This window comes from Canis aureus, chromosome 32 (assembly GCF_053574225.1).
Source record: "Canis aureus isolate CA01 chromosome 32, VMU_Caureus_v.1.0, whole genome shotgun sequence".
In the NCBI taxonomy this organism is placed as follows: domain Eukaryota; kingdom Metazoa; phylum Chordata; class Mammalia; order Carnivora; family Canidae; genus Canis; species Canis aureus.
In genome coordinates this window covers 41,640,048-41,661,935 of record NC_135642.1, presented here as the reverse complement: position 1 = coordinate 41,661,935, position 21,888 = coordinate 41,640,048, and the positions used below count along the sequence as shown (strand labels likewise).

At 45.7% G+C, this 21,888-nt stretch overlaps 2 protein-coding genes across 8 annotated transcripts in view; one reads left to right on the top strand and one right to left on the bottom strand.

The window, feature by feature from the left end:
• The window catches only part of NPTN (neuroplastin), a 69,718-nt gene extending 58,658 nt beyond the window's left edge, over positions 1-11,060 (top strand). Inside the window, exons 6-9 of one of the 5 annotated variants that reach the window (XM_077881802.1) lie at positions 1,233-1,506; positions 8,576-8,597; positions 9,414-9,488; positions 10,040-11,060. In XM_077881802.1, the coding sequence (XP_077737928.1) occupies positions 1,233-1,506; positions 8,576-8,597; positions 9,414-9,474 (357 nt within the window). In that variant the 3' untranslated portion in view covers positions 9,475-9,488; positions 10,040-11,060. Of the gene's footprint in view, positions 1-1,232; positions 1,507-1,797; positions 4,038-8,575; positions 8,598-9,413; positions 9,489-10,039 lie in introns of those variants that run through there. The other 4 variants (XR_013370556.1, XR_013370555.1, XM_077881803.1 and 1 more) reach the window with 4 other exon arrangements.
• Positions 11,061-21,888, bottom strand: part of REC114 (REC114 meiotic recombination protein) — a 101,297-nt gene continuing 90,469 nt past the window's right edge. Inside the window, exons 4-7 of one of the 3 annotated variants that reach the window (XM_077881807.1) lie at positions 18,986-19,198; positions 16,954-17,033; positions 13,999-14,157; positions 11,166-11,314 (exon numbers count right to left, since the gene is read on the bottom strand). In XM_077881807.1, the coding sequence (XP_077737933.1) occupies positions 14,013-14,157; positions 16,954-17,033; positions 18,986-19,198 (438 nt within the window). In that variant the 3' untranslated portion in view covers positions 11,166-11,314; positions 13,999-14,012. Of the gene's footprint in view, positions 11,315-13,998; positions 14,158-16,953; positions 17,034-18,985; positions 19,199-21,888 lie in introns of all 3 variants that reach the window. The other 2 variants (XM_077881808.1, XM_077881806.1) reach the window with 2 other exon arrangements.

Genomic DNA, 21,888 nt, shown 5'->3' with positions numbered 1-21,888 from the left:
TCTGATCATAAGTGAAAAACATGGGCTTAGTGAACCAGTAGAGCAGGGGTTAGAGAAGCTGGCAGCTTTCTAAGTCCTCGAGTTGAAGCTTCAGGGAATAATTTATTTTGAAGGCTTGATTTGCCATTTCAGCCATACCCACACTCAGTTGCAGGCACCACTGTTTGCTATAGTTAAACGTCATTATCTTCCCCTTTCTTCCCTATTTCTGATTATGCTTTAGCTGTTGCCTAACAACTGACACATGATTCCATTTTTGCCTGCCACTACCCCAGTGCTGTACGCTTGTCCCAGCTCCACCTCAACCCCTCCTTGTGTACTCTCCCCTCTGTCTTCCCACAAGAGCCTGGAGCACTCCTGTCCTGCTTGATCACCTCTCTTCCCCACCACCCAGGGCAAAAGCTGGCTTTTCTGTGAAGCTTTCCCTGAGTCTTTCTGGCACTGGCCACTCCCTCTGTGCCGCACAGTACTCAGTACGTGCCGTCTCTTGGGGCTTCTTGCCGTGTTCCTGTAACCATCCCTTTGGAGGTCTGGTTCCCTCTTAAGGCCAACCTCCTTGTTCACTTTTGTGTCATACTTTTCCCTTTCTGTCTCCCCTTCCCCTTAGTGGGATGTGAGACACGTAGCATACGTTAGTAAATAGCTATTGATTGACTGAATAAACTTTACTTTATCCTTCTGATTCTTAAAGGAAAGAGAAGTTAGGAATTTGTCTACTCTGACTAGGAGCAAGTTCTTAGCATTCTTTCTGGAGGAGGTTTAAGACGACTTGTCAGGACTCACCAAGTGTGAAATAGATGTGCTAATTCTGAAGTCCTCAGATAGGCCTGAGATTAGCATATATGTCTGACTGCGGAGGTCACACCCCTCCTTCTCCATCTTCTTCCTGTGATGGTTTCTTCCCTTGTATTTGAAGTAGCATTTTCTAGATTGAGTTGGTCTTTTCTGAGGCTACAGGGTAGGACTTCCATTCACTTCATAGAAGTTGGAGAAGTCTAGAGGACACGGCAGGGGAGGCTTTAACCTGGCTCTGCCAGAAGCTTGCTGATGTGTTGTTGTTGTTATTGAAAGGAAGCCGGTAATGAAGTGCTCACAAGTTCCCTGGACAAAGATGGTCCTAGACACTGCTCCCTCATCCCAGCCAGTGGTCCTGCTAGGACCTTACCTTGTCTTGCACACGGATTCACCTACTCTGACCTTTGTGTGTTCTTACTTTTTCTGCCCCCGAGCAGGACATTGTCAATACCTCCGGCCGTTTCTTCATCATCAACAAGGAAAATTATACTGAGCTGAGCATCGTGAATCTCCAGATCACAGAAGACCCTGGCGAGTATGAATGTAATGCTACCAACTCTATTGGCTCTGCCTCCGTTGTCACCATCCTCAGGGTACGGAGCCACCTGGCCCCACTCTGGCCTTTTTTGGGAATTCTGGCTGAAATCATTATCCTTGTGGTGATCATTGTTGTGTATGAGAAGAGGAAGAGGCCGGATGAAGTTCCTGACGGTAAGAGCATCCCTACAAAATAGCTGTAATGTGGGGGTTGGTTCCTAGGGATGGTCTCCAAGCGCCCAAAAAGGACTCTGAGAGTGTTGGGGTTTGATCCCAAAAGGAGAAGAGAATTCTCATACTGGTTTCTCATTTCCTACTGCTAAGATCAGCCATCTAGAGCTATCCTCAGCTCGGTCCCTCCGTTTGGGTGTTTTCCAAGCCCCGGTCCCTTCTGCCCTTCAGGCCCCACATGGGGAATAGGCAGCCACCAGTCTCTTGGTTCAGCTCTGTCCTCCTTCGATACAGATCATCAGGCAGATTGAGCTTGAGGAGAATCCAGGTCAAGCCTAGAAGCCACCCCAAGATCGCAGGCCACCTGGCCTTGCAGGCAGATTTAAGGTATCTAATTGGTTGTCACATGGTTGCCGGGTAGAGCCCTTGTAGGTTACTGCCCCAACCCCTTCAGACCATTCTCGAGAAGAGCCATTGGAGCAAGCCAGCCTTTGGTTCCCTTGGTTGGTCCCTGTGATGGGTTTTCAAGGTTCTGGGTGAAACAGGCACCAAGCATTTGGCTTTTCTGTCCCACAAGAATGGTGGAGTCTGATGCATCCATCACCTCTAGTTTGAAGACCAAGACAGCTCAGCAGTAACACCTGGAGCCTGTGGCCCGAGTGGCACCCTCAGGCTGACTTAGGGCCAAGAGGTGGAACTGGATAGGGACACCAGGACTACAGTGAAAACAAGTGTGGGAAAGAACAAGAATCTTAGATTTTTGGACATGTTTCAGTCAGGAAAGCCCTAGGAAATCTTTGTGGCGGGTGTTTTGCTTTGGGGGGGTTTTGGGTCATACACCATTTCTAACCCCAGGATTACAGTCAGGGGCAGCTGCTGCTGGAGACTCGTGTCAGTAGTACTTTGAGCTTCCTGACTAGCTCCGCCCCTTCCACCCGGTGACATTGCCATCAAGTTAATAGCCAGCCGGCGATTACCACCACTTGCTTGTCGCTGTGTGCGCCTAAGTCCAGTGGAGGCTGGCCTCAGGTGACGGTGAGGATGCCAACTGTGGCGCGACCGCCCTGGGCCTGCGCTTGTGCGCTGTGGGTTCTGTGCCCTGCCCGCAGAGTAGCTGACCAGCAGGACTGCAGCCCCCATCAGGTGTGTCCGTGGAGCATTCCTGAGGGAGGTCCGGTGCTCCCTCGGAAGGCGTGCAGCCTTGCTGGTGGCTTCAGCCTCTCTGGAAGGCCGTGTTTGAGGGCAATGGCCTCTTCCCGTTACGTCCTCTCTTCTCAGCGCCTCCAGAATCTCTCTGCCTGCCCGAGGTGGAAGAGAGCATTACAGTGAGGCCGGCGGTGACGTCTGTTGAAACTAGCAAGGCGCCTGGGAAGCCCGGGTCGCCCCTGCCCGCGCACGTCATCCGCACGTCATCCGCAGTGCTCCAGCGGAGGGGCGAGGGGACGGGCGAGGGGACGTCCGCTGGAAGCCAGCGGGCCTGCTCCCTGCACGAGCTGGTGTGCCTCCGGGACCTTACGTGCCTCCTCGTGGGGCCCCAGGACTGCTGTTCTGTGAGGTGAAGGGCGTTCTCGGATCCTCACATGCAGAATGCTTTTCCCTCTAGTTTTTCTCTTTCCTGCTACAAATTAGGATCCCAAGGCAGAATTCTTAGCTGTCGGCCTGCGAGTAAAGGGAGGTGGTGTGCATTTCCCTCTGGCTCTCCAGGAGCGGCTGTCCCGTTCTGCAGGGACTTGTCATCCCTTCAGAATGCGTTGGTTTTGCTGAACACCTTGCTCAGCCTTCCCTTTGGAAAGGTAGAGGAGCAAAAAGGGAAGAAAAGGCAAAGACGGGCTTTTGAACCTGATTTTTTATTATAAGACGAGGCTGCTGCCACTCCCTTGGCAGAGTGACCCTTTGGCTTAGCATGTTCCCCTCAGAGGTTCCAGTCTTCCTCGTAGGCAGCCGCTTTGCTCTCTTACGTGTGGAGACATTCGGGTTAGGTTTCAGAGGTGGTTGGTATTGGATCTGACGAGTGCAGACACCTGCCCGAGGAAGCAGCTCTTGTTTTTTAAGAGAGAGAGAGCGAGAACTCCATGGCTCTCGAACTCCAGGGGCCGCCAGTTAGGTAGTAGAGACCTGTGTGGTCAGCAAGTCTTCTGAATGGCTTCCCGAAGGGAAGGTACCTCTTTTAAGTGAAATTTTTATAGAAGCGGATGAATCCTACATAAAAGATGTGGGTAAGTGCAAAGTAAAATCTCCTTGCTCTGGTCTCTTGGAAGAACTGGAATGTAAGCAGCATTTACTTTTCTGTTGTTGAATTGGGGCGACAGACCTGGGACGCTGGGATTATCGCAGTGTTCGCCTCCTCTCCGCTCCCTTCCCGACAGCCAGCGTGCTCCAGGCTCCATTCTCCATCTCCACACCCCTGCCTTGCTCCAGCATTTCTGCCCCCGTTTTCTTTTTTGTCTCCCTCCTCCTCTCACCGCTTCCTACTCCTGTGCCCCCTTTATTTATTGTCCCCTTGGATTTAATCATTAAAGAAAAAAAAAAGCTGATTGTTCCTCAGTGAGTTTTCCTTATGCCGTGGCTTTTTTTCCCAGCCAGTTTCCCCTCAACCGCTCTACAGTCCATGTAAGACCAGCCCCCTCATGCTTTCTGCCCTCATACCCCTCCCCGAGGCTACATGTAGATAGAGGTATGCACTCCTTTGTGGGATGAATGAAGAGGTACCTTAGATCTGATACAAATTGGAGTTTTAGAGGTGATGGATTTTTATCAGATAACCATCTGTGGTACTGTTGACTTATTTATGCCATTGTGAAAATGGTGTTTTTTGTTGTTGTTTTTTTTTAATGTGCCTGACATGTTTTCTCTGCCAAAATAGGTACTTTATTATCAGGATAGACTTATGATTTATTTCTGACTCACTGAATTTTTTCTTATATGAAACTGTTTCATGTAAAACTCATAGTATTCCTATTTGGGCAGTCTGTGAGCTCTTGGTGACTCAGCCCCTCACCTCTTTAAATTGTTACTAAGTGAACAATTTAAACAATTTAAAACTATACACATGCACAAATTTGAACTTAGTGAGTTTAGTCTGAGTATGCTTCACCAGAAAAGCAAATATTGCTTTAAATTTCTCACATAGAAAATGCTTAGGGTTAAGGTTTAGTGGCTTCCAGGAGAAAAAACAAAAGAGTTCTCTCTCTTAGTTTACTAGAGTCTACTCAGGACATTTTATAAGCAAAACTCACACTAAGTCCCATTAAGGCACTACTGTGGTCTCACTGAGGATCAGTGCCCAATGGGTTGTCTTATAGGTAGATTATCTGCATGTCACCTTTTACCTTCAGTGTTTTCAGTAACAGATGAGTCATAGAGTCAAATCAAAGACTTTTTTTCACCTTAGCTCTTGACTACATTCTCTGAAAATGTTAAATGATAATTCTTTTCTAAAAAGACTAGGTCCAGTCAGCATCCCCCTAGCCTTCCATCCATCTTACGGCTTTACATGATTGGAGCACACCTTCCTCCTTTGTTGGTTCTCTGCTGACTGAACCCAGAGAGGGATTCATGTGTGCTTCGGGTCTGTCCTCCCCAGTCATCTGGGAGATGGGGCCTTCCCTACTGGCCTCATTGTTGGGGCCTTCGATTCTACTGGACATTTTAGTGACCTCAGATGAAAACAACAGGACCTGATTTAAGAAAAGTGGTGGCATCAAAAAGAGTTTCTGTTTTCACATTAGGGGAGTAATTTTTATATGCAATTCAAAGGGACTTCTCAAGTTACTGGTGGAGAAGATAGCTGAGGTTTTAGGGGGACCATTTTTAGTGTCTCTGATACATTCAAACTCTTTTAGACACTCTACAAATAAGAGTTATTCTAATGTTCACAAAGTGTATTAGTTGGGAGCATATGAAGCTTATCAGCCGGCTAGGAGTGCTGGAAAAGAAATGTGACCTTTTTTTTTTTTTTTTTTTTAAGATTATTTATTTATTTATTCATGAAAGAGAGAGGCAGAGACACAGGCAGAGGGAGAAGCGGGCTCCGCATGGGGAGCCCGATGCAGGACTCAATCCTGGGGCTCCAGGATCATGCCCTGGGCCAAAGGCAAACACTCAACTACTGAGCCACCCAGGTGTCCCAAGAAATGTGACTTTTAAAATTAACATGCAAAACATGCCTGTCATTGTCTCCTAACCTAGGGGTCATCTGAGTCAGTGACAACTTACCTTACGGAGAAAATACAGTGGGACCAAAAATGAAAGGCAACTGGATGTAACCATTAATCTCTCTCTGGTTTAATGCGACTCTGCTGAGATCAGGCAAAATTGAAGCAGGTTTAGAAACTAGAAAACATAGTCCTCGGTGAGATGGAGGCAGTGAAAAAGGAGCTCTGACCACACAGTCAACCCTTGGTCACTCTGACTAGAAAGCCATCTTTTTGGAGGTGCTCCCGCACGGGGACCGCGTGGTTTCCTGGGCTTCGCAGGGCGCCCTTCCGGGTGAGGAGGCAGTGGGATGTAGGGGAGCGAAGGCCGTAGCGCATCTGGTTGGGAAGAGGTCAGTTCCACCAGGAACCTCACTCTCCTAAGATGGATTCCAGAAGCATCTTGTTTCCCTTCTCCCCAGTCCTCTTCTCTCGTCTAGCCAGTGGCTGGGAGTAACCCCCAGGCGAAGAGGAGAGCCACTGTTTAAGCCGCTATCTTTTGTCCTGAGGGTTTGGGGGTATGTTGATATTTGTCGGTTACTATGACTTCTTTTTTTTCCCCCCTCAATTGCATCAAACCCTTAAAACATGGTGGTAAGTGAGCGATATGCATGCTTTTGGAGTTTGTTTAATCTCCGCTTCAGTCTATACGATGCACAGTTCATATGTTAACACTTTTCTTCAAGTTTACTTCATTCACTTTCACGACTAATTTGGATTTCAGTTTGCTGTTTAATCCTCATTTACTTTTTAATTTTCGTACCTTTTTTTCTGTAGTTCTGTTCTTTCCCTCTCTCCTGATTTCCTTGTTAGGGTCAGGTTGTATTTTTTTGTCTGACCTGTAAAGGGAGAGTGGTGCCGCAGATAGTGACTCAGTCCAGGACAGTAGGAGACACGAGGCTCTTCTCTTGGTTCCTTGGATTTGGGGAGAGAGCTGAAGTGACTTTAGACACTAGTGTGACCAGCACCTGCTCCCACTTGCAGGCATGGCAGCTGCACCAGAGCCACTGTTGCTAAAACCCCTACATGCAGCCCTTTGCACGTTACCGGCTTGTTGGGCTGGAAAGTGACGTCACTGGGCAGACAGCAGGGCCTGTCCCCCCCACCACCAAAAGGAAGAAAAGCTTGCGTGTAAAGTGCTTGGGTCGGTTGGGACCGCGTGATGCTTTGAGAAGATTAGCTTGGCTCTCGCGACTCCCCCCTCCTGCTTTTTCCTTTCCTGTTGGGAGTAGGTTGGTGATCTTGCTTTAGAATTTTGTTTCCCGGTGCACAGCCAGAGCACTGAAACTCTGCGGAGTCTGCTCCTGGGTCTTTAAGTCCCCGAAGTGCTTAGTTCCTAGCATGTAGCTGAGCTGGCTTGGCCTGGATGCTGAGGGCCTCGGGCGATGTGGTGAGGACAGAGTGAAGCAGGGCTTGTGTGTCTCGGTCTTGGTGTGTCTGTACGATCCCCACTGCATTCACAGCACACAGATGTCTCGGGTGTCCTTGAGTCTTGGTTTGTTCTCTGTACCTGTTTGATAGTGTACTGTTGTTGGTAGCAGAATCCTGTGGACACTGGTGTGTCGCTAGCCTATTGTTTTGGCTGATAAGTCATTGGTTTGTGGTTAGTTTTTTTTTTGTTGTTTTGTTTTTTGTTTTTTTTTTTTGAATCTTTTTTTGCTCCAGTCACTGTGTGTGCTGGCGGTGGCTTTGCCTCTCCGTTGCCTCGAAGGAACAGGTGGAGCAATGTCTCCCTGTGACAGACATTACTCCTGACGTGTGCTCCTGCAGATGCCTACACTGAGACTGTGACCTCCATAACTGCTTCATGTGCACCAAGCCCCCTTGTGGAATCCTGCTGAGAGGTTTTCTAGAAGCCTTCAGTGAAACCAAACTGTTCTGAATCATTTAGTCTACCTGACTTTCGTAAAATAGAAACTAAGAGCACTTACTTGTTCCCTCCCCTTTGTGGGCCTCTTTAAAAAAACATTCCATGTACGTATAGACCTGCCCAAAGGGAACCAAGTTGCCCTTAGTCAAAACAGGAAAGAAAAACCTACAAATCAGAATCGTGAAATACCAATTTAAGAAGGCTTCTAAGCTCAGATAATGTCAGCTTTTTGGTTTAAAAAAAAAAAAAAATCTCATGGCTCATCTGGATTGGGGTTCTGGTTTTGGCCAGGGCTCAAGAGTTGAGCCCGTCTTTCTGTCTGAAGTCTTTTCTAGAGGGATGTCCCCACTATCCAGCTCTCCCTGGTGTGTCACAGAACATTTTCTGGTATGCATACACTTGCTGCTGGCATGGCCCAGCCGGGCTGACCCAGTATTAGGTTGACTATTATGGCTTTCTCTTCCTCAATCTCCTTCTCCAGACCAAAGAAGTCTCCTAAAGATTACAAAACAGCAAGGACAGTGTCCTTTGGGGAAGTAAGGATGTGTGGCTAAATGTATAGAACATACACATCCATCTACATTGCAGGACTGAGCCAAAACTGTGCATGCATTCACCACAAGAAAACAAACAGCAGGATTTTACAACTGAAATGTTGGTTTGTCTTCTCATCTATTTAAGAGTGAACCACTGGAACTTGGGGACAAGATGAATATACTGATATTGCAGCCTATCTGTCCGCTACAGTTGCAGTTTTTCATGACAAGCATTCAAAGTGTTAACTAAAACCATTGAAACAACATACCTGCCATTAAAAACTTGAATCTAGAAGTAATAACTCCATGAGTGTTTTGCACCTCCAGATGGAATGGCCTTGAATAAATGCTATGAATAGCTATGTTTGCCACTTGCCATTTGCTGTTCTAGTAGTTCTTATGTAGAGTCTCACAATTTTCTCCTTTCTTCTCCTGTCTCTCAATGGATTATTAAAAAACTGAACACCTTGTAGACGATGAACCAGCTGGGCCAATGTAAGTACTTTATTGGACATTGATTCAGTAGTTTTGTATTTGCAGTTAAACTGAATGTGTAGCAAAGGTTTTATGGGGAGCCCGTGAGTGGAAATGAGTGTCATAGTGTAGACCTCCCTAGCCACACTGCTGGGGAGCTGATGGACAGCCATTTGATTCCCAGGACAGGCGGTGCAGTTTTGTTTTTCTAACAACATGAAGTGGAATGCCACGCCAGAAATTGTTGAAAAATTTGCACATCCTGTATGCTTAAGTTGATAATGTGGGGAAAATAACTGGTATATCAGAGACGTCCAGTTTTATTAAAGTTAATTTCAAGCTGGACGATAGCACGAATAGGCCACCAGGCTCCACTGACAGTGGCATCCAAGGGAGACGGTACGGAAAATTTTGAATCCGTCCAAGATAAGCAGAATCTCCCAGAGGTGGGACCTAAGGAGAGAGAGGCAGGCACGTGGTGCCCAGATTGGCTGAGTGCCAGAGGGCACAGCCCTGTCCATACGGGATCATCTTTTATCATTTGAGGAGAGACTGTGGTGTTCAGTAGAGAAGAATCTACTGTTGTTACCTTTCTAGTAATTACAGTCTGAATGAAAGGGAAAGGCACCCGGATCCCGTCTGCCTTGGGAGTCAAAAGGATTAACTGAACCTGTAGAAGCACTTTATAGAGAGTATGTTTCTGCAGTGATACGTGCAGTAAAAGTTCTTACTACACCAGGGATGGTAGTAAGTGAAAGGATCCCTGTATTTCCATGTGTTGTAATTTCAAGAGTTGCTACTGACTTTAACTTGTATAATGCAATTTTTCCTCCAAAGGAAAACCAACTCTACCAACAATCACAAAGATAAAAACTTGCGCCAGAGAAACACAAATTAAATACTGCTTATAATGTAAGTATGGCCTCCTTCTTTAAAATTTTTAAAAATTACATTCAAATGAATGTGCCTCCGTTGACCTTGTTAGATTCTTCAGTAGTTGGCGTCATGTCGTGGGATTTGTAGCTCATTTCAGAGCAGCCGATACTGATGGAGCAGGTTCTCTCTCTGCCCTCCATCCAGTACAGCAGCTGGAAAGGAACGTTTCAGCTGTGTTGTTCCACACATTTCTGTAAATGCCATTTCAGAATATGTATGGTGCTTTGAAAAGAAAGACTTTGCACCCTTTAACTGTATCTTTAAAAAGAGGTAAAGAATGTCAACTTAGGTGGGTTGTTCCCAGAGGCCAGCGGGTCCCACACGGCTTGTGAGGGCAAGGCAAGAGAGGTGGCCACGCACAGCCAGGCCGGAATACTGTCCACGTTGGCACATGGAGATGGCAGTTTCACACCGCATCCCTGAGCATGCTGTTTGAACCGAAGCCTTGTTTTATGTGGGTGGCACCTGGTGTGGTCTTAAGTGACGTACAGATTCCCTTTTAATTTCCAAGTACTCTTTCTTTACAGATCATTAGGTTCCTGAAACTGGTGGCAACATGACCTGCTAAATTTTCTGCTTGGACCTCTTTGGTTCTCTCCCCTTTCAAGTGAGCAACACCACAATGACTGTCTAAAGCATGCCTTATTTAGCCTTTCCTGTAAGGGTGACCTAGCCAGGTACATTTTAAACAATGCTTCAGTGTAGAAGGTGTAAACTATTTTGGGCTTGATGTGCTGTGAATGTTGCTTTTTTCCCCCCTTTGTTAAAATATTTAAGTAGAAGTGAAAAGGTCCTCTGAGGATCGGATTGTGCATGCGCCATTTTTTACTTAATGCAGCTGTTAAATTGGCAAAGCTCTAAATTGCACTGCTGCCATCTAGTGATAACATTTTTGTAAAGTACAGCAAAACCTACAGATATATACAGTATATAAATATATATATATATATTTATATTTTTGGGGGTGGGAGAAATCCAAAATAAAATAAATGCTTGTTTCATTTTTTTAGCTGCTGATATTCATTCCTTATTGTATGTTGTCAGATGAGGAAAATTGTGCAGTTCTGGTACATAAAGATGAGTAATATAAACTGAAATCTATAGTTTTAAGGGCTTAACCTACGACTTTGGAAGAAGCCGGAACACTCCACTGAATGGATATATTGAATTGCAGTATACATGTATGATTGCTTTTTAAGTGATTCTTTTCTTTTGTTAAATCATGTAAATTCTTAAATCCTTTTGCACTGATGTGTTGAACCTTATTGTACATTCAATTAAGGCAAACTTTTATAATTTTCCTTTTGTTTTCAATGACCTTGAAATGTTACAGCATGGTATTCTATGCAACTAGTTCTCCTCCGGGGTTGACACTGTATTTTTCACATTGATTTAATGGTTGAGTGTAGGTTTTCTTGCCCGGCAGGGTTCTCATACGGTGTGTAACCATAGATGCATGTACTTGTGTTTTGTGTAAGTGTTTAAGTGCAATGATGTATAAAAAAGTGGACTCACCTGTTTTTAAAAATAAAACATTGATAAAAGGTGTTTGGAATAACACTCTTTATTCTCATATCTTAGGAGGAAGCACTTTTTCAGTGCTTTCAAATTCCTTAGTTCTGTATGTACATGGAGTGTTAATTTCTCAACCCTGTCAGCTTTCTGAGTTCCTTTTCCACCTCTTCCACAAATGCGGGGAAATTCTGATCCATGAGGCACAAGCGTAGAAAGGGGCCTAACTCTTCCGCATCCCACGTAGATTGTTCATAGACCGGGGGCAGCTCCTCGGACACCAGGAGAGACTATGGGGATTTCAGAAGAGTAGTTTTATTAGAAATTATGGCCAAAAGCAACAGCCTGAATAGAACACAGGAAAACTCTGCTTTATGGAAATATTAGAGGAACATATACCAAAAATTAGTGTTTTATAGGGTTCCTTTATATAATGTTTCTAACTATACCCAGCAAGAGATCAGTTTGCGTCCATAAGTATTTCAAATGCATTAATGAAATGATGTACAAAGTGAAGATCCCGCTGTAACGAAGAGTACTGTGCTAACATTTTGTGGCTGGATAAAGTCAGTGAACGCACTAGCTTCGTTCATCCTTCCCACCTCACAGATGCGTGGATGTGAGCAGTTCACCACGTGGAGAGTGCGTTCTGAATGTAAATAGGGGTCACAAACTGAGCATCCGAAGGACAGAATTAGCTCACTCGTGTGTCTTTCTAGTCTAGTTCCTGAAGTCTGACAGGGAGAGGCATGTTACGGTCACAATCAAGACACGGCTCCACACTTACTCCCCCCGCCCCCAACCCCGGACTATTTCTTCATGCTACCACCTCCACTCCTGGTGTCGAACACGTAACCTTTTGTAACCATTCATCTGTTCTCCATACCTCATAGCTTTGTCTCTTCCAGAACGTCATAAATGAGGTCATTTAACATTGAGCAGTGTTTCACTTGCTTAATTGCTGTGCGTATGTCGGAACACTGGTAACTTCCAGTGTTTTAAAACCACTTGAATAAGTTGCCAATATTTAGATATTAGAGTTCAAATCAAAGTCTGTGTGCTTGGCAATCTGGAAGATGTGGCGACACTGGATCCACGTCTCGTGTGATACAGGGGGCTCCAGCTCTGCTGTGTCCCCTCTGCTGCCCGGACTCCTCACACTTGTTCTCCTAGGCAGGGGGCCTGTGGATGGCGTGGTTTGGTGTGTGGGCACACGGTGGAGATCTCTCTAAGAGCTATCCGCGACAGACATTTCCTCCTCTAAATTCAAACCGGCTTCTCTGACTTAAGATAGAAGAGCATGAAAGTAACATGGGGCCCCGTGTAAGTCTCCATCGGGGGCCACTGTTAATAGGTCAGTGTATCTCCTTCCAACTTATTCTGTGTGTTTGTATTTATGACAAAAATCATCCATGCTGCTTTGTAATAAGCCTTTTTAAAAACTTAATGTGTTGTGGATATTTTTCCATGTTAATAGATGGGGATTGGGGATATCACTTTATGGACTGCATTTTTATCTCACATAAGTGCGGGTACACCACGCACTTAAGACCACTTAGTATCCTATTAGTGAACATTTATGGTGTTTCCAATCTTGTTCCTACAATCAACACTGTGAAGAACATCCTTATGTGCATGTTTGTGTAGCTGAGATGGAATTATAGATAATAAGACATAACATTAAATTTTATCCATATTGCTAAATTGGTTTCCAAAAAGTTTTACCGTCTGACATTTCTGGAATGATTTTTCCAGAAGTTTAGGCAACAAGTAGCATCTCTGAGCTGCCAGCTTGGTGCTTTTTCTTGTTTGTACGTGGTTCCATACTATGTAAATAAACTAGGCTAAGATACACCTTTTATAGCAACTGACATTTCCTGAATAAGGACATCGCACCCTGCCTTGTTTCCATGTCCTTCGTGGCTCTCGTCTCCTCAGCCACTCATTCGCGCACCCTCTAACCACAATGCGAACCTGAGGCTACACGGAGGGGCACTGTGGAGTTTGTCCTGCTGCTGGACAGAGCCCTTGAGGTGGTGGTGTTTGTGGTGGCAGCGGAATTAGTAAAGGAAACAGATGTGAATTCGTAGTCTTCTTACCTCGTTAAGTTTTTACCTCTGGGACTGTTTACTTTGAGTTAGTGGGAAGCCAGATGGAGAAAACACCCGTGTTTTCCATCTTACACCACTGTTAGCACCGCTTAGTGAATACATTAAAACAAAAATTCAGAGGTGTCAGGTAGCTCAGTGAGTTAAGCATGTGACTCGGGGTTTCAGCTCAGGTCATGAGGTCAAGCCCAATGTCAGGCTCCTGCATCCAGCATCAGGTCTGCTTGAGATCCTCCCGCCCCTCCCCCTGCTCGCGCACATGCTCTCCCTCCAATACAATTCATTCTTGAATATTGATGATTTCCAGGCACAACTGTCTGCAAAGCGTACGCTGTTGGCCTGAGAGTGCTGCCGAGGCGGCAGGGAGCACAGTGAGGAGACAGGCCTCAAGTGGCCTCAGGTGGCCCCCAGCAGCGCAGCATCAGGTAACCCCGAATCGGAATGAATAGGTTCTGTGGGATTCCTTGGTAACAGCAGACTGCAAGGTGAGGGCAAGGTCTGAACGCAAGCCTGTGCTGCCAAGGCTGAGTCCTGGGTTTCCACACACCCTTGGCGGAGACCTTGTTAGCACTGGAAGCTTGTCCCTACAGAAACCATCGTTGACCCGATTCCAAACTCCTGTCTGAGACTAGTTCTCAAACTTCCTGTCCAAAGTTAAGTGGAAGTTCTTCCCTCTATTCCTCTTTCTGGGAAAGTGGTCATTGATCCCAACCTGACACCGCCCCCGTCCTCCAGAGGCAGCCCCTCACTGGGCACCTCGGGCACCGGCACTTCACGCTACTGCTCCGCAGGGAGGTGAACACGGAGGCAGACTCCTCAAGATCACGGTGCTTATGACCAAAGAAGAAAACGGAAAGAGGCATTACCTGAGCTAACCAACTCACGGGGGCCCTTCCTCCTGAAGCGCTCCTGCTGACTGGTCCACGCGGCCCCGGCTTCTCCGGATTCTGTGGTAGCTGCAGTTAGGGGACGAGTCGAATGGATCAACCACCACCGGCCATCCTGTTGCAGTGGCAGCACGTGTGCTCGTGTGAAAAAAGAGAGTGTTAGCAACGGGCACGAAGGCTCAGAGCGCGTCCTGGGTCCAGCGGGGCGGGGGCAGAGGGTGGAGGCTGGGTCGCCGGGCTCCTCCGTGCCCACCCGCTCTCCTCGCCCACTGGCCGCCGCCCGTGTCTGCTCGTGATCTGTCCCTTCCTGAGAGTTCTGACTCCCGGACATGTGGTCACTGCAGGAAAACAAAGCGACGGTGGGGCGGGGGGGTGGCTATCATTTCAAGACAACCATATGCTTTTAATAAAACTTAAGTCTCATTTTAGACATTTTGAGGGAATGAGTTCTGTTAATACCAAGATCTCTTCGTTCAATAACGTTTGTGCCTACTGTATACGCACACTGGACACGGGTGAGCAAGCCAAGGGGCCACGGAGAACCAAACTATTAAACAGTGATTATAACGGAACCTCAGGGGTGCTGGAATGGAGGCTGGTACAAGACTTCAGGCTCACCGTGCAGGGGCTGAGCCCAGGGGGGCCCTATGCTAGGTAGGAAGTGCAGGGATGTTCCAGAATCTGTGCCACTTCAAAAGAATCTACAATGTGATGAGGCAGTTTTCTTGGGTAGGACATGGGATATTTTCTAGGCAAATAAAATCCTCCCGGTGTAGGAGGAGGTCTGGAGGCCTGAAAGGCCCAGAAGGTTGCTTCCACGTAACAGCATGATCTCCAGAGCCCCACCCCTTCCTAGACACGTCTGCCGGTCCGCCCAGGTCTCAGACACCTGTGGCTGCCACACACAGGTGTGCCCACCCCAGGTGTGACCTGCTGGGATCATGTTGGGGAGAGACAAAGGCCCTCCCTGGAAGGTCCCCCCATCAGCAGCGTGTTCTAGCTGCCAGAAGTCAGAGGGGGCCAAATTTTGTTGCATCCTGTGTGGAAGCTGTCACTAGTCAGTAGGTATTTAGAGAAATGTATACCTGGAAGCATAAAAAACGGGAGGGAGGGAGGGAGGGAGGAAGGGAAAGGGAAAGGGAAGGAAGGGCGGGCTAGTCAAGAATACTAAAAATGAGCAAAAAGGGGACTCAAATCAGAAGTCCCTAGGCGAGCCCCCTTTCTCTGTTCAGTCTCCTCATCTGTGAAAATAAAAGTTAGACTCCCATGCCTGGCATATCTCTTGGTTCTGATATGTGATGCCCTCCTAGCGTACGTACCAGGTCAGCTCCCACCATGTTCCTCGGACGGCTGGGACAGACATCAACCAAATGTGTCGCATAAACACTGAACAAAAGTGTGATGGAAGCACCTGAGGCTAGTAGGGTAGCTTAGGGGTTAGACTGTCCTCACTCAAGTGTGCAGATGTGGAAGGTTCTGTGCACACAGTAACTGGCTCTTTCTTCTCCTGGACTTCTTGTGTTAACAAAAGAGAGCTCACCTCAGAACTGCATTCTCTTTCCTGCGCCCCTCTCTCGGGGTAGACTGCGTTGCCTTAGAAGGCCTCAGGCTGAGAAACACTTGATTAAGCTACAATTAGCAAAATTACACGGCTGAGGAAAAGTAAAAACAAAATGCTCTGGGAAAGGACTCAAGAACTTGAAATAGAAAGACATGGAATTATCTCTATCTGCAAAAAAGATAACTATTTCAGACAAAATATATAGGTATTAGGGAGATGACACTCCTGAATACAGGGGGGCAGCAAGATGACTAGAACTTGGCCACAGCTTGCAACTCTTTAAGATGGATTCTGAGAAAAGGGAGCATGATGCCAAATTTGCACAGCAGCAGCTCCGGGCAAACCTGGGGATGTTTTTATCATTAGGAAGACTAGAATGTTCTAGGCAGTGCTTCACAGTGTCTGCACTCTGGCAAGTGAACCCAGTGGTTTTGTCTTCTGCTCTGCAGCTTCAAACATCTCATCATTTCATGGCCCCACTGACTCTGGGAGTTCTGACCCTTGCTAACTAACCGGCACACTGACTTGTTCATTAGTAAGGGAACACAGATCTGGGGGGTAACAGTACTGGCAAGAATTGTAATAATAGATAATGTTGGGCAGCCCGGGTGGCTCAGCGGTTTAGTGCCACCTTCAGTCCAGGGTGTGATTCTGGGGACTCAGGATCGAGTCCCACATCGGGCTCCCTGCATGGAGTCTGCTTCTCCCTCTGCCTCCCTCTCTCAGTCTCTCGTGAATAAATAAAATATTTAAAAAAATAGATAATGTTATTTAGATGTTGGCCGGGTGCTGTACCACATATGTATATATAGCATTTCCATCACGCCATGTTACAGATGAGGTACAGGGACTTGCACGAGATCACACAGCCACTAATAGGGTCAGGATCAAATCCAGATCTGTTTGGACTCTACAGCCTGTGGTCTTTGCACAACCATGCCTATAACTCCAAATTATGATTGGAAAAGTCCCTGAATACAGAATCGAGAAAAGACATGAAAAATTTCTAGCCACTTTGGGGATACTTCTATCTAGATATTTGGGACCAGGCTTCAAAATTAGAGAGCTAGAGCCTCCATCCACTGCTGTAGCTCACAACCCTCCACCTGCGTTTGCTACTCCATGGTGTAGCCTCAGTTTGTCTTCTTACATTTAGATAATTGGGTAGCCTGGTTAGGTTCTAGCCTGATGCATCTTTGTTGCCTTTATAAGGCATTCCAGACCAACTTCCCAAATTCTAGGACCCTATTTGGTTCCAGGCCCACCTCATACACTGGGTACCAGAATCTGAATCTAATAATGAATCAAAAAAAACCTACAAAAGAAGATAATCTATTTAGGGGGCAAAGGATCATAAGCAATAAAGTACCTACCTCATAACAAGCCACTCCATCCCATTTGTAGGGAAAGGATTCTTAATATAGCAGGTGGTGATGCAGCGAAATGTTTGAAACTAGATCCAGGGTTTGTAAGAGATGCAGTTTAAGTATGAAAGACATCTTTACAAAGATCAGAGAGAAACAAAGGAAGGGAAAGAATTCTAAAACAAAATCTTATTTGGCAAACTAAACACATCCAAGAGGAAATCCTCACTTGTTCAGAGAAAAAGACCTTATGATAAATAATGTAAATTTATGTTTGCCCTCGATAAATTATGAACCAGAAACTTGGTGACAAAACGGCAACGATGAGCCGTCCTGATCCAGGGAGTTTAAGGGCCCTTACAGGATGAAGGGACAGAAAGCCAGGTCTGGAAAATCATTTCTCAAAGTAGAAAATAAAAAACCCAGTTTGAAACTAGAATTTCATCTCCAGAACAGAGGTGGATGCTTATGCTAACAGCATTTGGGATTAGGCCAAAGAAATGCTAGACTATGTACTCTTCCAGGAGAAATTCCGTAACAGTGATTTTCTAGCTTATGATCACAAGACCCCTTACAAGGCAGCCTGGGTGGCTCAGCGGTTTAGCGCCGCCTTTGGCCCAGGGCCTGATCCTGGAGACCCAGGATCAAGTCCCACGTCGGGCTCCCTGCATTGAGCCTGCTTCTCCCTCTGCCTGTGTCTCTGCCTCTCTCTCTCTCTTTCTCTCTCTCTCTGTGTCTCATTAAAAAATAAAAATTTTTTAAAAATGAAAACAATTTAAAAACTGATTCATTTTAAAATTAACCCATTATATATCATTAAAAATATTTTTGTGAAAAATAAGCCTATTTCCTAAAACAAAAATCTCTGGAATGTCTAGCTTAATGGAAGACAGCTGGACTCTCCCATCTACTTCTGCATTCCATCTGTTGCTTTGGATGAACTACGTGAAGAAAATCTTGGTTTCACACAGATACGTATATGGAAAAGGCAGAAGTATCTTAAAATAGCATTTTCAGGTAATTGTGGATATTCTTTGACAGGACACCAAAACTCAACAAGAGATAGGTTCTTAAAATTTAATTGTAACACAGAATCTAAAATCCTAATGAACTTGTTACACTGTTATATTAAAACCACTGGACTATTTTGTACTTTGAATGGATCTTTATGTGTGATTTTGTAGTATCACGGATTGGTCATCTGGAAAATACTGGTTCACTGGACTATACAGATCTTCCAAAATGTTGAAACTTTTTGTCATAATTGTCTCAAAAAGAAAAACATCTATGTTCATTAATAGCACTATCGGAAAAGTCTTCCTGTTGGGAAGCTGTCACGGTCCAGGGGCAGATACAAGGTTTCCAAGATTCCAAGGTTCACTTGAAAAGCCTATTTCATCACTGTCCATAAATACTATTAGTTGTTTTCTGAAAATGACAGGCTCACTTCATTTGAGAAAATGTCCACTGAGTACCCAGTAACGGGTAAGCAGACGCTGCTCTCTCGAGTACTAAGGGCAGCCGGCGAGGAAGGGCCGGCTCCGTGGCCAGCACAGCCACGCAGGCGCCTCCCCGAAGGCGGCCGCCGAGCTCCTGAACGCAGAGCGGGCACGTGCGTTCTCAGGGCAAGCGAGGGGGAGGACTGCTGACTACCTACATGGTCTGCTGTCACTGCCTTCATCTGTGCTGAGGTGACAGCAGCTTTGCTCACAATTCATTTGTCAGATTAATGCAAATACTGACACAGTGAAAGGGGCAAATAACGTCTAAATATTCTTCTAAGAATAAGGGTGGCTTTATGGACCCCTGGAAGGGCTATCAGGGAGAAGTCCATGGACCACATGTTGAGGACCATGGCCTAGAGTGACACCATGGCTTCTGGCTCATCTAATTTCTAGGCTGACAGGTAGCTCAATGAGGATCAACCTTCAATTTAAGTAAGTCCCTCAACATACGGTCCCTTTTAACCCACAAACCAGACAGATTCAACAAATTCCACTGTGACTTCAGCCCCCTGAAGCCAACACACTCGCCCACTTACCCCGGGCTGCGGTGGGCCGCGCTGTGCACAGTCCTGCCCTTGGCTTTTGCCTGCCGTGAGCGGGCTGGGACCCGGCCTGAGCTCCTCGCAGGCCCCGTCGGGCACCTGGACGGTCACGTACTGGGCCAGCTTCTGCACACAGCTGCAGCAGCGTTCCAGCGCCTGCTCCCTGGACACTCCACTGAACTGCACCCGGAACATGCGACTCTTGTTCTATTGGACAAATCCAAAGTTCTCCTCGGTAACCTTCGTCATGTGCTTTCAGTTACCGTGCAGTCTTCTAGGGAGTGCTTCCCTTTGCTCGCAGGGGAAGAAGAGGCATGGATAAAGGAGCAGTTACTCTGGATTGTTCATGTGGGCAGAGAAAAGCCAGTCTTTCTTTTCTTCCCCTTTGGGGGAGCTACTCCTACTATATTCATCTCCTTTAGGGAATTGACAGCAACAAAAACGGAAAAGCCCGTTCCAAAAAGACCAGGAAAGTCACCAGTGACTGCAGTAAAAGATCAATGTTTTGTCTTACTTCGGAATAAAGATTTCATAGCTTCTAATTCCTTAGGTGGAAAATCAGGGCTGGCTCAACAGAATTTCTCTAAAGCCAAGTATATAAAAGAGCAAACTGGGGAGATGGCACATGCAACAGACCAGTGAAGTTGACAGACAAGACAGGAGAACAGGCAGCAGGCAGATGCTGAGCTGGGGAATCTCATACTAGTAATTGGTAGTGCTCTGTATCTGGGAAGAAGCCAGACTACCACACAAATCACACGTTGCCTCTAATTTGCTGTATGAGCTCCATCTCTTGGCAAATCAGCAAATGTGGGAGAGATGCAGTTAACATTGTTAAAGTTTGGCAACTACATCAAACTTATTTGATTGTAAGTTTAAAAACAGAACTACGCTGTACCAGTAACAACAAAAATAAACCCATTATTTTAGTAGAAGTAGCTTCCTGTTTTGCTAGTCTGGTATTCTAACCGGGTCGGCACATTATCAGACACCCGGTTGTATGGTGTGCCTTTGTCCACTTTCTTCTTTAAAGAAATCAGGACACTGGGACACCTGGGGGGCTCAGCAGTTAAGCATCTGCCTTCAGCTCAGGAAGTGACCCTGGAGTCCCGGGATCAAGTCCCGCGTCGGGCTCCCTGCATGGAGCCTGCTTCTCCCTCTGCCTGTATCTCTGCCTGTGTCTCTGCCTCTCTCTCTGTGTCTCTAATGAATAAATAAAATCTTAAAAAGAAAAATCTGGATGCTAACTTAACACAGTGACTTTCCACTTACTAAATACATAAATCACTCTGCTAACGGGAAAATGTTTCCAGCCACGGCTAACAAAATCCTGTAAGCTCCCTCAGGCCAACGTCCCCTGGTTTGCCTGTTCCCAATTTATGCTATTTAAGTTTTTAGATAAAGCCATTAGGCAAAGCCACATATTTAGGTTTCAGTAAACTCTGGGCATGTCCAAGTGATGAGCAGGTATCATGTTTAGAAGAATAGACACTGCTCCCTCTTTGCTGCCACTGTTGGGTTCTCTTCATTTTGTAATTAATTTACTCTTTATCCTAAGTGTAAAATAACCCATTATCACCACCTCTACAACAATGAAAAATATGAAAAGGGAATATTCTAGTATGTACCTATCTTAGGACATATACACACACACACATCCATTGTGGGTTATATATTACTGGATATGCTAGACTATACTACTGTTTGGTAACCTATCAAGAATAAAAATAAAAATATAGTTCATTGCTCTTCATGGCTGAAGAGGATTCCTTTATTAACCTGGCCCCCTGCTGACAAATATTTTAAGTTATTTACAGTCTTTTTCCCTATTATAAACCACAAAGCTTTGGCAGGCGTTCTCACACTATATATCTTTGTACATAAATCTGGCTGGTCCAAAGGTCTTGTGTATTTGGGTACCTAATGCCAAACTGCTCCGGGCCAGACAGTATCAGTTACTTGCATTGACAGTTTATCTGTCTGTACCCTCCAACACTGGAGATTCTTATTCTTTTAAACTTTTTTTAAGATTTCATTTATTTATTCATGAGAGACACAGAAACAAGAGAAGCAGAGACACAGGCAGAGGGAGAAGCAGGCCCCATGCAGGGAGCCCAACGTGGGACTGGATCCCGCGTCCCCAGGATCACACCCTGGGCTGAAGGCGGCGCTAAACCGCTGAGGCACCGGGCTGCCTTCTTTTAAACCTTTTTTACTCTACCAGGTGAACATGGATTTTTTATTGTAGGAATTCATTTCTTTGATTACCAATAAGGTCAAATGTTTTTCTTCCACTTATTGGGCATCTTATATTTTTTCTTTCCTGTATCACCTATTCACTTCCTTAGCCATTTTTCTCTTGGAGGAATAATCCCCAAATTGTCAAGAGTAATTGAAAGCTGATTTTCCTCAAGGAAGAGAAAAGAACTGATAAGAGACCTATACATTCCATTTCTGGTAATTCTATGTATCTCTTTTTTGTGTGTGATCAGTTGAGCTGTTTTCCTGTTTACAATTAATTAGCTGTTTCAAGCTTACCCTAGTTGAAACTCTATATGGAGACATCTCTGTTAGCTATTCCCATGCTGACTCTGTTATTATCCAACCTCTGATATGCAGTCACATTAAAAATTGTACCTTGGAGCTGGATGGAAAGCTGTACATTAGAAACAGACAATTAAGAGTATCAATGGCAAAGATCTCGGGCCACTCGTGTAAGTCTAGAGGTATCTATATGTGAGTATGCATAAGAAGGAGTCTGGACAGTTAGGGTTTCTTTAGAATGTAGTTCCAAGAATGACAGGGTATGCTGTATGCGTGCGTGATAGCCTAACTGAAGCCTTGCTGCGTGTTTGTTTCTGTAAAATTGAATTTGAACTTATTATCTGAAGCCAGAA